Consider the following 14,141-nt stretch of genomic DNA (forward strand, 5'->3'; position numbering starts at 1 on the left):
TTTTTTACACTTTACATAGAAATCAGATTATGTGGGCCAAATATGGTGGCTCACGCTTGTAATCCCAGCACTTTGAGAGACCGAGGTGGGTGTATCACTTGAGGTAAGGAGTTTGAGACCAGCCTGGCCAACATGGCTAAAACTTGTCTCCACTAAAAATATAAAAATTAGCGGGGTGTGGTGGCACGTGCCCATAATCCCAGGTACTGGGAAGGCTGAGGCAGGAGAATCACTTGAACTCTGGAGCGGAGGTTGCAGTGAGCCGAGATGATGCCACTGCACTCCAGCCTGGTCAACAAGAGCGAAACCCCATCTCAAAAAAACAAAACAAAACAAAAAAGGATGATTTTTTTAAATTTTTTTCTGTGCTGGGTTATTTTACTTAGCATAATATCTTTCAGGTTCATTAATGTTCTTGCAAATAACAAGACTTTCTTATTTTTAGGGGCTGAAAAGCAGTTCATTGTGTACATATACCACATCTTCTTTCTCCATTCACCTATTGATGGACACTGAGGTTGATTCCATACTTTAGCTATTGTGAGTAATCCACTTCCTTCCTTCTATTTGTGTTTTTTTGTTTTGTTTTGTTTTTATTTTGTTTTGTTTGAGATGGAGTCTCATTCTGTCACCCAAGCTGGAGTATAGTGGCACTATCTTGGCTCACTGCAACCTTTGCCTCCCAGGTTCAAGAAATTCTCATGCCTCAGCCTCCCAAGTAGCTGAGATTACAGGTGTGTACCACCGCACCAGGCTAATTGTTGTATTTTTAGTAGAGGCAGGGTTTCACATGTTGGCCAGGCTGTCTTTCATTTGTTTGTATATTTCTTTCTTCCTTTCCTTCCTTATTTCTAGAAGAATTTTAATTTTGAAATACAAGTTATGACTGTTAAAATCCTTCATTTCTCTGTCTTTTTTTGAGATGGAGTCTTGCTCTGTAACCCAGGCTGGAGTGCAGTAATGTGATGTTGGCTCACTGCAACCTCCACCTCCTGCATCCCAGTTCAAGAAATCCTCCTGCCTCAGCCTCCCAAGTAGCTGGGATTACAGGCACATGCCACCATGCCCAGCTAATTTTTTAGTAGACGTGGGGTTTCACCATGTTGGCCAGGCTGGTCTTGAACTCCTGACCTCGTGATCTGCCTGCCTTGGACTCACAAAGTGCTGGGATTATAGGCATGAGCCTATAATGTTTTTATTTTTTTATTTTTATTTTTATTTTTTTTTTGAGACAGAGTCTCGCTCTGTCGCCGGGGCTGGAGTGTAGTGGCTGGATCTCAGCTCACTGCAAGCTCCGCCTCCCGGGTTTACGCCATTCTCCTGCCTCAGCCTCCTGTGTAGCTGGGACTACAGGCGCCCGCCACCTCGCCCGGCTAGTTTTTTGTATTTTTTTAGTAGAGACGGGGTTTCACCGTGTTCGCCAGGATGGTCTCGATCTCCTGACCTCGTGATCCGCCCGTCTCGGCCTCCCAAAGTGCTGGGATTACAGGCTTGAGCCACCGCGCCCGGCCTATAATGTTTTTAAAAAAATTTGTAGTGGCCATTATAATGGGCATTAGGTTATTTGGTTTGTCATTGTGTTTTTTTTCTTTCTCCACAAATTAGTAATTTTGTGTGTCCTTTCAAATGCATTTTCCCATTTGTGTTTTTTTGATGAAAACTTTATCCATTTCTAAATTGAGTTGATTCAACTTTACTGTTTAAAGAGTTGTTTATATATTTTGAATATTAACTCCTTTAACATATAATATACAAATGTTTTCACCTATTTTCTAAGGGATGTTGTCACTCTTGAATTTTTTTTGATGTGCAGAAATTTTGAAGTCTCGTGTAGTTAAACTTTTATTTGTTGCTCATGCATTTAATGTCATATCTAAGAAAATAATGCCAAGACCGATGTCATGCCTTTTTCTTGTATTTTTCCTAAACAATGTGTTAGTTTTTTTATGTCTTTGTATTTTATTTAAAATATGTTTTGTATCATTCAAGGAAATAATGCAACTTTATTTTATCGGTGTTGATACTGTAGCTTTTAACTGTTGGTTGTATTCACATCTTTGAACAATGAAATTTTTTACCCCTGAGCAAGAATATGATGAAGAGTGTATTTTATATTCACATATTTTTGAATTTGCCAGTTTGACTTTTGCTTTTAATTCCTAGTTTTATTCAGTTTTTGTTAGAAAACACACAGCGTATAATTTTAGTCTTTTAAAATGATTTGTTGTTGTTTTGAGACAAGATCTTACCATCACCCAGGCTGGAGAGTGCAGTAGCATAATTTGGCTCACTGTAGCCTTGGCCTCCTGGGCTCAAGTGATCCTTTCACGTCAGTTTCCTGAGTAGCTAGAACTACAGACATGCACTACCATACAGCCTCCCCCTCCTGGGTTCAAGCGATTCTCCTGCCTCAGCCTCCGGAGTAGCTGGGACTACAGGTGTGCACCAGCACGTCCGGCTAATTTTTTGTATTTTTAGTAGAGATGGGGTTTCACCGTGCTGGCCAGGCTGGTCTTTAACTCCCGACCTCAAGTAGTCTGCCCACTTTGGCCTCCCAAAGTGCTGGGATTACAGGCGTAAGCCAACACACCTGTTCCTAAATGATTTCTTTCTATCTCCTATAACAGTTTGAAATTACTTAAAGGTTGTTTCAAATTGAAAAATTAAGAAGAATATAGATATAAATAAAATATAAATAGTTTAAAAATTACAGGGGATTACAAATTAAAAATGTAAATCTCGAGAGGTCAGAAATGACAAATTTTGTTTATTTACAAGGTTTTATTTATTCATTTTTGGAGACTGCAGTCTCACTTCGTCTCCCAGGCTTGAGTGCAGTGGTGCCATCTCGGCTCACGGCAACCTCTGCCTCCCGGGTTCAAGCGATTCTCCTGCCTCAGCCTCCTGAGTAGCTGGGACCACAGGTGCATGCCACCACGCCCGGCTAATTTTTTGTATTTTTAGTAGAGACAGGGTTTGACGGTGTTAGCCAGGATGGTCTCGATCTCCTGACCCAGTGATCTGCCCGCCTCAGCCTCCCAAAGTACTGGGTTTACAGGCCTCAGTCACCGCACCCGGCTTTACAAGGTCTTATTAAAATTAGCTTTAGTATTGATAATACACTGTTACCAAAGTAAAAGTTGATTTTCTCTTGAACAAACATTTCATGTATTATTAATATGACAGCAAAGTACTTCTATTCACCTTTTTCAAAAAGAGAGAGAATACGAGATAGAATTTTCCCATGCTCTGGTATAGGATGCTCAGCTCAGGGAGGAAGCCCTGTTTGAAAAGGCTGCAGCTAGGCCGGGCTCGGTGGCTCACGCCTGTAATCCCAGCCCTTTGGGAGGCCGAGGCTGGCGGATCACCCGAGATCGGGAGCTCAAGACCAGCCCGACCAACATGGAGAAACCCCGTCTCTACCAAAAGTACAAAACATTAGACAGAGGTGGTGGCACATGCCTGTAATCCCAGCTACATGGGAGGCTGAGGAAGAATTGCTTGAACCCGGGAGGTGGAGGTTGCGGTGAGCCAACATCGTGCCATTGCACTCTAGCCTGGGCAATAAGAGCTAAACTCCGTCTCAGGGGGGGAAAGAAAGAACGAAAGAAAGAAAAGGCTGCAGCCTAGGCTGCCACTCTTTCTTCACTCAGCCCAGTATGTGATCACATCTTCTGTCACTCAGCGACTGAGGGGGCGGGGCCTTAAGCATTATCCAATCAGGGACGCTGGGCTGGAAACCGTCCAATCAGGAACGCAGCTGGAACGAACAGAATGGTTTATGGGGGCCTTTGTTTCTCGCTGCAGCGGGAGCTCCAGGTTTATCTTGGGATGTGTGTCCTGTACTTATAGGACCCAGCCTCTGTGGCCGTGTAACCTGCAAGTATTGAGAGAGCCACAGCTAATCCCCGGGACCCCCTGGAAGCCTAGAAATGGTGAGTGCCGGGTCCAACCTCCGGAGAGAGGGGAGGGGCTGTTTGAAACCCGTGGGAAGTGGCTCTGGCGGGACTCTGCCTCCTCACAGTCAGCTCCACAATCTCCCGCCCGAGTTCTCCCTGCCCAGCTCGGCCTCAGTCTCCTTCAGCCATAAGATGGCGGCTGCGGTAACAGCCGGGGCCCTGTCTCTTCCCTGCACAGTGACTGCGTCCTGGCCTGGAGCCCTCTTTCAGCAGCTCTGCACCCGCAGCACCGCGTCTCTCCCAGATCGTGCAAGCACCACGGGAGGGTTGTCAGGGGAGAATCCTGACTCGGGGTGCGGGTTCATGAATGGGAAGAGTTTTGGTCTGTGGGGTTGTTAGAAACAAGCGCTCGGTGCCGCAAAACAAAACAAAACAAAAAACCACCCAGCACTTAGAAAATGTCACAAGAAGGCATATTTACTTCTGAAGAAGGGTGCTGCTCGCGTCTATCTTGATCGCAAGAGCACACCGAAGAAAGGAAGGTTTTTTTGTTTTTTGGTTTTCTTTTTTGAAACGGAGATTTGCTCTTGTTGCCCAGGCTGAAGTGCAATGGGGCGCAATCTCGGCTCACTGCAACCTCTGTCTCCCGGGTTCAAGTGAATCTCCTGCCTCAGCCTCCCGAGTTGCTGGGGTTACAGGCATGCGTCACCACGCCCGGCTGATTTTGTATTTTTAGTAGAGATGGGGTTTCACCATGTTGGTCAGGCTGGTTTTGAACTCCCGAACTCAGTTGATCCGCCTGCCTCGGCCTCCTAGTTAGAAAGGGGTTTTTAACCCTAACGCCGTTATTGTCTTTGTGTCTTTCCCCCGGTGGCCGGGGTCTGACCTCACAATCTAGGCTGACCCGATAGGCTACTTTCCAAATAAGGAAGGGGTGCGGGTCGCAGATTGGAACTGGCGGTTTGGGTTGCTTACAGAGCGGGTGTCTAGGTACAAGGAGGTACAAAAAAGTTGGTCCTAAGAACAAGGAACAAGAAAGGCCTTTGGAGAGGAGTCTATTATATCTGTCAGGGTTCACAGTTTCTCTTTTCTCCTATTAAAAATTGATGGGGCCGGGCGTGGTAGCTCACGCCTGTAATCACAGCACTTCAGGAGGTCGAGGCGGATGGATCACGTGAGGTCAGGAGTTGAAGACCAGCGTGGCCAAAATGGGGAAACCCCATCTCTACTAAAAGTACAAAAATTAGCTGGGTGTGATGGCGAATGTCTGTCGTCCCAGCTACTCGAAAGGCAGAGATGATGGAATCGCTTGAACCCGGGAGGCGGAGGTTGCAGTGAGCTCACATCACGCCACTGCACTCCAGCCTGGGCGACAGAGCAATTATGTCTGAAAAAAAAAAAAGTGTGAGAGTCACTGCAAAACTATGAAATAATGTAGTCAAAGAGTGATTCAAGAATTGTAGAGCACCCAGCTGTAGTTTGTAGTTTGTGGTCCATGGAGGGACTTGAAGAAAAGACATTTATAAAATGCCTGATGGCCGGGTGCAGTGGCTGGCCTACCCAGCACTTTGGGAGGCTGAGGCGGGAGGATCACGAGGTCAGGAGTTCAAGACCAGCCTGACCAACATGGTGAAACCCTGTCTCTACTAAATATACAAAAATCAGCCGGTCGTGGTGACAACGCGCCTGTAATCCCAGCTACTGGCAAGGCTGAAGCAGGAGAATGGCTTGAACCTGGGAGGCGGAGGTTGCAGTGAGCCTAGATGGCGCCACTGCACTCCAGCCTGGGCAACAGAGACTCTGTCTCAGACAAAAAATAAAATAAAACAAAATGCATGATGAAGAAAACAAATTCAATAATTGGTTAGGTATAGTTACATAGTTCCTTAATTTGTACAATCAAGGTGGAAATTTCCTGGTTATGTAATCAGAGCTTAATTGGCAGTTTATAGTTGTTTAAGCCTGAAGTTTTTTCCCCTAATGTAGTAATTTACCAAAAAATGCACGTGAGTTTAGATTTTTGTTTTAGAAGTAGGAATCTGGGGACTAGAGCCTCCTCAGTCTAATTGCTTGCCACTTAGTTATTTTCACACCCCACAGGGGACTGATTGTCCCTGGCATTTTTCACATGTGTCCCAAGCAGGGCCTCAAGTGTACCCCATGTTCCTCAATTAATCATTTTTTTAAAAAGCATTGCCTAACAATATTGAAAAGATTTTCTGTTAGTAAATATTTCCAATGTGAAGAAGGCACAGACTAATCCCCTGACACTGTATTGTAAAAAATATCTGTGCCTCTTTTTCTTTTATTTTTCCAGAGAACTTACCAGAATGTTTTTGGGTCAAGATTTCCCTTTTGAAGCCGGGCGCAGTGGCTCACGCCTGTAATCCCAGCACTTTGGGAGGCGGAGGTGGGCGGATCACGAGGTTAGAAGATGGAGACCACCTTGGATAACACAGTGTAATCTCGTCTCTAGTAAAAATACAAATACTTAACTGGGCGTGGTGGCACGCGCCTGTAGTCCCAGCTACTCAAGAGGCTAGAGTAGGAGAATCGCTTGAACCCGTGAGGTGGAGGAGGTTGCAGTGAGCCGAGATCGTGCCGCTCCACTTAGGCTGTTTTAGTACTTTCTGGGGATAAACCAAGATACCCACCATGGCTATGTCTGCTAGAGTGTCTAGTGACTATTAGCTCTTTGGTCATTTTCTCCCATAGGACCACCTTAAGTATGGAGTGTAACCTCTCAAGGGAGCAGGTGGCAGCTTTGGGGCTGAAAGGTATCTCCCTGGATTCTCTTGGCGGGGACAGAAAAATAGTGAAAAAAAAAATAGTGAAGAGTTCGTGAAAAAACACTCCAAAAGACAAAAAAATTGACCGCAGTGAGATGGTGTAAAAACTTACAAAGTAAAATGCACCTGGTGCACTCACTGGGGCATAGCGCAGTGTCTCCTGGGAGGGTGGTTATTCAGCATGTAACGGAGCAGGATGGGGTGGGTGATTGGATCTGTACCTTGAAAAGATTTCAATCCGTCCAATGAGGTACGCAGCTGGAGCGAACAGAATGCTGTCTGGGGGCCTTTGTTTCTCGCTGCAGCGGGAGCTCCAGGTTTATCTTCTGTGTTTTGTGTCCTTTGCTTATAGAGACCCAGCCTCTGTGGCCGTGTGACCTGCAAGTATTTTTTTTTTTTTTTTTTTTTTTTTTTTTTTTTTTTGAGACGGAGTCTTGCTCTGTCACCCAGGCTGGAGTGCAGTGGCCGGATCTCAGCTCACCGCAAGCTCCTCCTCTCGGGTTCACGCCATTCTCCTGCCTCAGCCTCCGGAGTAGCTGGGACTACAGGTACCCGCCACTTCGCCCTGCTAGTTTTTTGTATTTTTTAGTAGAGACGGAGTTTCACCGTGTTAGCCAGGATGGTCCGCCCGTCTCGGCCTCCCAAAGTGCTGGGATTACAGGCTTGAGCCACCGCGCCCGGCCGACCTGCAAGTATTGAGAGAGCCACAGCTAAACCTTATTTTGATGTCACTATTTTTATTTTATTTTATTTTATTTTATTTATTTATTTATTTTTTTTGAGACAGTCTCACTGTGTTGCACAGGCTGGAATGCAGTGGCTTGATCCCAGCTCACTACAGCCTCCACCTCCTGGGTTCAGGTGATTCTCATGCCTCAGCCTCCCGAGTAGCTAGGACTACAGGTGCGCACCACTGCACCAGGCTAGTTTTTGTATTGTTAGTAGAGATGGACTAGACTGGTCTCCAACTTCTGGTCTTAAGTGATCTGCTGGCCTTGGCCTCCCAAAATGCTGGGATTACAGGTGTGAGCCACTGCACCCAGCTGACATCAGTTTTTAAGTGTAATTTGCATTTTATTATTAGGGCTTGGAAAGTAAGAAAATATTTATAAAGAACATAAAAGAGATGAGTTTCAAAAAATAAATATCTAATCACATATTCCATTTGTTAATAATTCTCATTTACCTTTTTATTTCTCAGAGTGAGTTTAGGAATTTTCTCAGGTGTATTTTTTTTTTTTTTTTTTTTGAGACGGAGTCTTGCTCTGTCGCCCAGGCTGGAGTGCAGTGGCCGGATCTCAGCTCACTGCAAGCTCCGCCTCCCGGGTTCACGCCATTCTCCTGCCTCAGCCTCCCCAGTAGCTGGGACTACAGGCGCCCGCCACCTCGCCCGGCTAGTTTTTTGTATTTTTAGTAGAGACGGGGTTTCACCGTGTTAGCCAGGATGGTCTCGATCTCCTGACCGCGTGATCCGCCCGTCTCGGCCTCCCAAAGTGCTGGGATTACAGGCTTGAGCCACCGCGCCCGGCCCTCAGGTGTATTTTTTATGGCTGAGTGACTTCAAACAGAATTCCAAGCCTTAGCTTTAAGAATGCTAGCTACCAAGGAAAGAAATAGGGAAAATCTCTCTTCCATTTTGGCTGTAGACAATATATTTCCACAGGAAAATCTGGTAGATAATTGATGAGTTACATAGATTCATCAAATTATCAGTTTCTCCTTTTGCAGGGTAAATTTGTGACAGTGAATATCTCTGTTCTATATCCTGTTGTCTTGATTTCTGAGTTTAATGCTAAATTATATGTGATGAAATGTGGTACCTTTTTTTTTTTTTTTTTAATGGACTCTTGCTCTGTCACCCACGATGGAGGGCAATGGTGCAATCTTGGCTCACTGCAACCTCTGCCTCCTGGGTTCAAGCCATTGTCCTGCCTCTGCCTCCCAAATAGCTGGTATTACAGGTGCATGCCCCCACACCTGGCTACTTTTTGTATTTTTAGTAGAGACGGGGTTTCACCATGTTGCCCAGACTGGTCTCAAGCTCCTGACCTCAGGTGATCTGCCTGAGTCAGCCTCCCAAAGTGCTGGGATTACAGGCGTAAGCCACCACGCCCGGCCGAAATGTGGTACCTTCTACAAGTGTTCCCATATGACTAATTTTTAATTACATTTTTTTTAATGGAAATAAAGAAGTAGATATATTTGCTTTTCTTATGAAAGTATAAAATGCAAGCACCTTAGGTGCAATGGCTCACGCCTATAATCCCAGCACTTTGGGGAGCTGAAGCGGCTGGATCAGTTGAGGTCAGGAGTTTGAGACCAGCCTGCCCAACATGGTGAAACCCCATCTCTACTAAAAATACAAAAATTAGCCCGTTTGGTGGCACATGCCAGCAGTCCCAGCTATTTGGGAGGCTGAGGCAGGAGAATCGCTTGAACTGGGGAGGTGGAGGTTGCAGTGAGCTGAGATCATGCCATAGCACTGCAGCCTGGGAGATAGAGCAAGACTCCATCTCAAAAAAAAAAAAAAAAAAAAAAAAAGCACCTTAAAATTTCCTTCCTTTATGTAAACACTGTGAATGAGTAATTTCACTGGGTTTTTCAAACACTTAATTTTTGCAAGCCATTTTTCCAAGTGAATAACTCTGACATGGAAATTAAAGCTTGAACCTGGTGACTCCTAGGTTATAATTAGACTGCGACTGGCCTAATTATAAGATCTTTATGGCTTGCAAAAACCATATGGTATGCAGAAAAGGGCTTTCTTTCCTAGGGAGAAGCAAATAAGATTAGAAAGGAGGTGGGAGGGGAATGAGAGGGTGAAAAAGTCAAATTATAGAAAAGAGAAGGCCTTACCCTGAAATCAGCATGTTCTTAGGAGGGACATAAAATGCTTTTGTATGTTGACTCAGACTGAGGGTCAGGAGCCTAAGGGAGGGAGATAAACTTAAGTAAAGTTTGATTAAGAAATATTTTATTTTAAGCTGGGTGCGGTGGCTCACGCCTGTAATCCCAACATTTTGAGAGGCCGAAGCAGGCAGATCACCCGAGGTCAGGAGCTCGAGACCAGCTTGGCCAACATGGTCAAAGTCTGTCTGCACTGAAAATACAAAAAGTATTGGGAGGATGAGGTGGGCGAATCACCTGAGGTTGGGAGTTCAAGACTAGCCTCACCAACATGGAGAAACTCTGTCTCTACTTAAAATCCAAAAAATTAGCCAGGCGTGGTAGGGCATGCCTGTAATCCCAGCTATGGGACGGTGAGGCAGGAGAATTGTTTGAACCTGGGAGGCAGAGGTTGCAGTGAGCCAAGTTCGTGTCATTGCACTTCAGCCTCGGCAACAAGAGCAAAACTCCGTCTCAAAAAAACCCCCAAAATAACAAAAATTAGCCTGGCATGGTGGTGGGCACCTGTAATCCTAGCTACTTAGGAGATTGAGGCAGGAGAATTGCTTGAACCCAGGAGGTGGAGGTTGCAGTAAGCCGAGATTGTACCACTGCACTCCAGCCTGGGCAACAGAGCGAGACTCTGGCTAAAATGAAAAAAAAAAAGAAAAAGATTTTATTTTAACCACTGAAGACAAATTCAGCTGATTTTTTTTTTAATGGGAAAAAGGAGAAAATGTGCAGAGTGTGTGTCTGGCTGTGTGATAGGAAAGAAAAGACAGCACCATCTAAGTCATAATGAGAAGGGTGTTTCTTTCCATAAACTGTTCCTGGAGTACACAAAACTTGGAGAATTTTATTAATCATAAATGTTTTTCAGTATTATCTATGTGTTTTATCTTTCCCCATCTCTTTTCTTTGTTCTATGCATTTCTTCCATTTGGCTTTTCCTGGTCTGTATCTTATAGATGAAGCCAGTAAACATAACCACAGTGTTTTGCTGAGTTCTGTGAGTAGCTCTACCAAATTACTGAACTTCAGGGAGGTTATGGGAGTTCCCAGTTTTTAAATAGTAGCTCAGAAGCATAAATGGGCCCATGGGGTTTGTGACTGGCATCTGCAGTGAGGACAATGTTGTGGGACCCAGCCCTGAATCAGGGTCTGTGCTGACTCTGGGTGGTGTCAGAATTCAAATGTTAGACAATTGTTGTTGTTGGAGAATTGTTTGATGTTCAGCAAACTACAGATTTGGTGCCAGAAAAAATGTATCACTGAGGCCTGGCCTGGAATAAAACTCTGGGTGTCTGGGAAAGGGAGCCTCTGTACACAGGCTATCACACTGCCCATTGTCCTGTGATTCTAATTCTTCTCCCAGGGTGACAGAAGACTGCAAACTTAGAGGAAAGGAGCTCTGATGACAGACCCACTTTTCCTGCAGCTGCCACCACAGGATTCCCACCCACTCACAAACACACACACTAGACATTGACGTGTCCACACTCCTCCCAGGACTAGGCACCACCCTCAGGAACTTCCCCACGGCATTTTTGATCCTGGTGTTTCTTGCCAAGAACCCACAGTGTCTACAATTCTCCTGGTATTTCCCCACCCCCAGACACTGAATCTGCAGCAGCAACCGTTTTTCTCCACCAACCTAGGATTTGGACCACCTATTCATAATCTCATCTGTCTGTATGCACACAGAAATAAATCAGAGTACAGCCCCACCTGGGTCACTATCTGTAGCAAAGATCAGTCCTTTCACCTACATTGCACTGTCTCCCCCCCAGAGATTTTCTTTTTCTTTTAGCTTTTATTTTTGGTTCAGGATACACATGTGGGTTTGTTATACAGCAAAAATTATGTCATGGGGGTTTGGTGTGCAGATTATTTTGTCACTCAGATACTAAGCATAGCATCAAAGAGGTATGTTCTCTGATCCTCTTGGTCCTCCCACTGTCCACCCTCAACTAGGCCTTAGTGTCTGTTGTTCCCTTTTTTGTGTTTGTGTATTCATATTATTTAGCTCTTACTTGTAAATAATATGCATTTGGTTTTCTGTTTCTGCATTAGTTTTCTGAAATAATGGTCTGCAGCTTTATTGATGTTATTGCAAAGGACATGATCATTTATTTTTTAATGGCCACAGACTATTCCATGATGTTTATGTACCGTATTTTGTTTTTACTAAATATTTTATTTTATTTTATTTTATTTTAATTTTTGGAGACAGGGTGTCACTGATTGCCCAGGCTAGAGTGCTGTCATGTGATATGGCCCTATTTAGCCTGAACCTCCCAGGCTCAAGCAATTCTTTCCTACCTCATCCTTTCAAGTAGCTGGATCTACACGCCTGCATTACCACGCCTGGCCAATTTTTCTCTTTGTATTTTCTGTGGAGAGGGGATTTTGCCATGTTGCCCAGGTTGGTCTTAAACTTCTAAGATCAGGCAAGCCACCTGTCTCATCCTCCCAAAGTGCTGGGATTACAGGCATGAGCCACCACATCTGACCAAAGCATATTTTCTTTATCCAGTCTCCCATTGATAGGGCCTGTCCATGTCTTTGCTATTGTGAATAGTGCTGCAATGAACATACATATGAATGTATCTTTATACTACAGTAATTTATATTTCTTTGGGTATATACCCAGTTACGAAGTAGAGTATAAGCATTCCCTTTTCTCTGCAACCTTGCCAGCATCTGTTATTTTTTGACTTTTTAAAAATAGCCATTCTGACTGGTGTGAGGTGGTATCTCATTGTGGTTTCTCTTTTAATTTCTCTAATCATTAGTGATGAGCATTTTTTTCCCATATGCTTGCTAGCCACATGTATATGTTCTTTTGAAAAGCATCTGTTCATGTTTTTTTTGGCCTACTTTTTAATGAGTTTTTTTTTTTTTCTTGTAAACTTGTCTAAGTTCTTAATAAATTCTGGATATTAGATCTCTGTCAGAGGCAAAGTTTGCAGATTTTTTTTTTTTATTCTGTAGGTTGTCTGTTTACTCTGTTGATAGTTTCCTTTGCTGTGAAGAAGCTCTTTAGTTTAAATAGGTCCCGTTTGTCAATTTTTGCTTTCGGTACAATTGCTTTCGGTAGCTTCATTATGAAGTTTTTGCCAGTTTCTATGTCTAGACTGGTATTTCCTAGGTTATCTTGCAAGGTTTCTTACAATTTCAAGTTTTTCATTTAAGTCTTTAATTTATCTTGAGTTGATTTTTGTATATGGTGTAATGAAGGGGTCCAGTTTCAGTCTTCTACATAGTGCTAGAGAGTTATTCCAGCACCATTTATTAAATGGAGAAATCCTCCCACATTTCTCTTGTTAGCTTTGGCAAAAATCTGATGATGGTAGGAGGGTGGCATTATTTCTGGGCTCTCTAGTCTGTTGCACTGGTCTTGTGCACTCATGGATTTTTTAGAACATCTTTCTCTCTTCTGCTTTTTCCCCCATAAACATTTTTTCAAGTACATACAGTGTGCAAAATTCTGATGTCCAAGAGTTCAAAAACTCTTTAAAAAGTTCCAAAAAGGGCCGGGCGCGGTGGCTCAAGCCTGTAATCCCAGCACTTTGGGAGGCCGAGACGGGCGGATCACGAGGTCAGGAGATCGAGACCATCCTGGCTAACACGGTGAAACCCCGTCTCTACTACAAAATACAAAAAAAAAACTAGCCGGGCGAGGTGGCAGGCGCCTGTAGTCCCAGCTACTCGGGAGGCTGAGGCAGGAGAATGGCGTGAACCCGGGAGGCGGAGCTTGCAGTGAGCTGAGATCCGGCCACTGCACTCCAGCCTGGGCGACAGAGCGAGACTCCGTCTCAAAAAAAAAAAAAAAAAAAAAAAAAGTTCCAAAAAGGGGGTTGGGGGGCTAGGGAAGGGACAGCATTAGGAGAAATACCTAGTGTAAATGATGGGTTGATGGGTGCAGCAAATCTCCATGGCGCATATATACCCATGTAATAAACCTGTACGTTATGCACATGTACCCCAGAAATTAAAGTATAATAAATAATAAAGAGCTTCAAAAATATTTTGATATTCTTTCTTTTCTTAAGGAATTTAGGTTATATATAGATTTTTCTCTGCTTTTTTGAAATATATGTAAATCATATTAACATTTAAATAAACCTTTAGTCATTTTTTCAGGTCCAGATTATCTTTATGTAGTACTTCAGAATTATTGCTTTGTTTTTGTTTCTGAAGTTTATGTTTTTCATTTTTAGTCCTTTAAATTAGACACAGATTTATTTAGATAAAAGTCCATTTTAAGAGAACACAGAAGCTTAGCACAAAGATAGGATTAAATTTAGCAATACAGAATGATAAAGACTAAAAGATACTAAGTTTCTTTGACAGAAACCTGATTATCCAAGGTAATTATCTGATATTTGCAGGCTGAAGTACTTATACTGCACAAGCAAGAACAGTTCAGTGCATAAACTAAACAGTGGAGTCTGTAGTTGTATCTTGCTTTCTATTTATTACTTCAGAACAATTAGCATAGTTATGTATAGGGTTTGTAGGCAATATACATTACACTTTTTTTGTTTGTTTGTTTGTTTTTTGA

General features: G+C 43.6%; 1 protein-coding gene across 2 annotated transcripts in view; it reads left to right on the plus strand.

The window, feature by feature from the left end:
* The first annotated feature begins 3,787 nt into the window (after positions 1 to 3,787).
* The window catches only part of LOC102127474 (uncharacterized), a 44,929-nt gene continuing 34,575 nt past the window's right edge, over positions 3,788 to 14,141 (plus strand). For both annotated transcript variants that reach the window (XM_074026600.1, XM_065536214.2), the window contains exon 1: positions 3,788 to 3,935. In XM_074026600.1, coding sequence (XP_073882701.1) covers positions 3,933 to 3,935 — 3 coding nt within the window. In that variant the 5' untranslated portion in view covers positions 3,788 to 3,932. The remainder of the gene's footprint in view (positions 3,936 to 14,141) is intronic.

This window comes from Macaca fascicularis, chromosome 19 (assembly GCF_037993035.2).
Source record: "Macaca fascicularis isolate 582-1 chromosome 19, T2T-MFA8v1.1".
Taxonomy (NCBI): domain Eukaryota; kingdom Metazoa; phylum Chordata; class Mammalia; order Primates; family Cercopithecidae; genus Macaca; species Macaca fascicularis.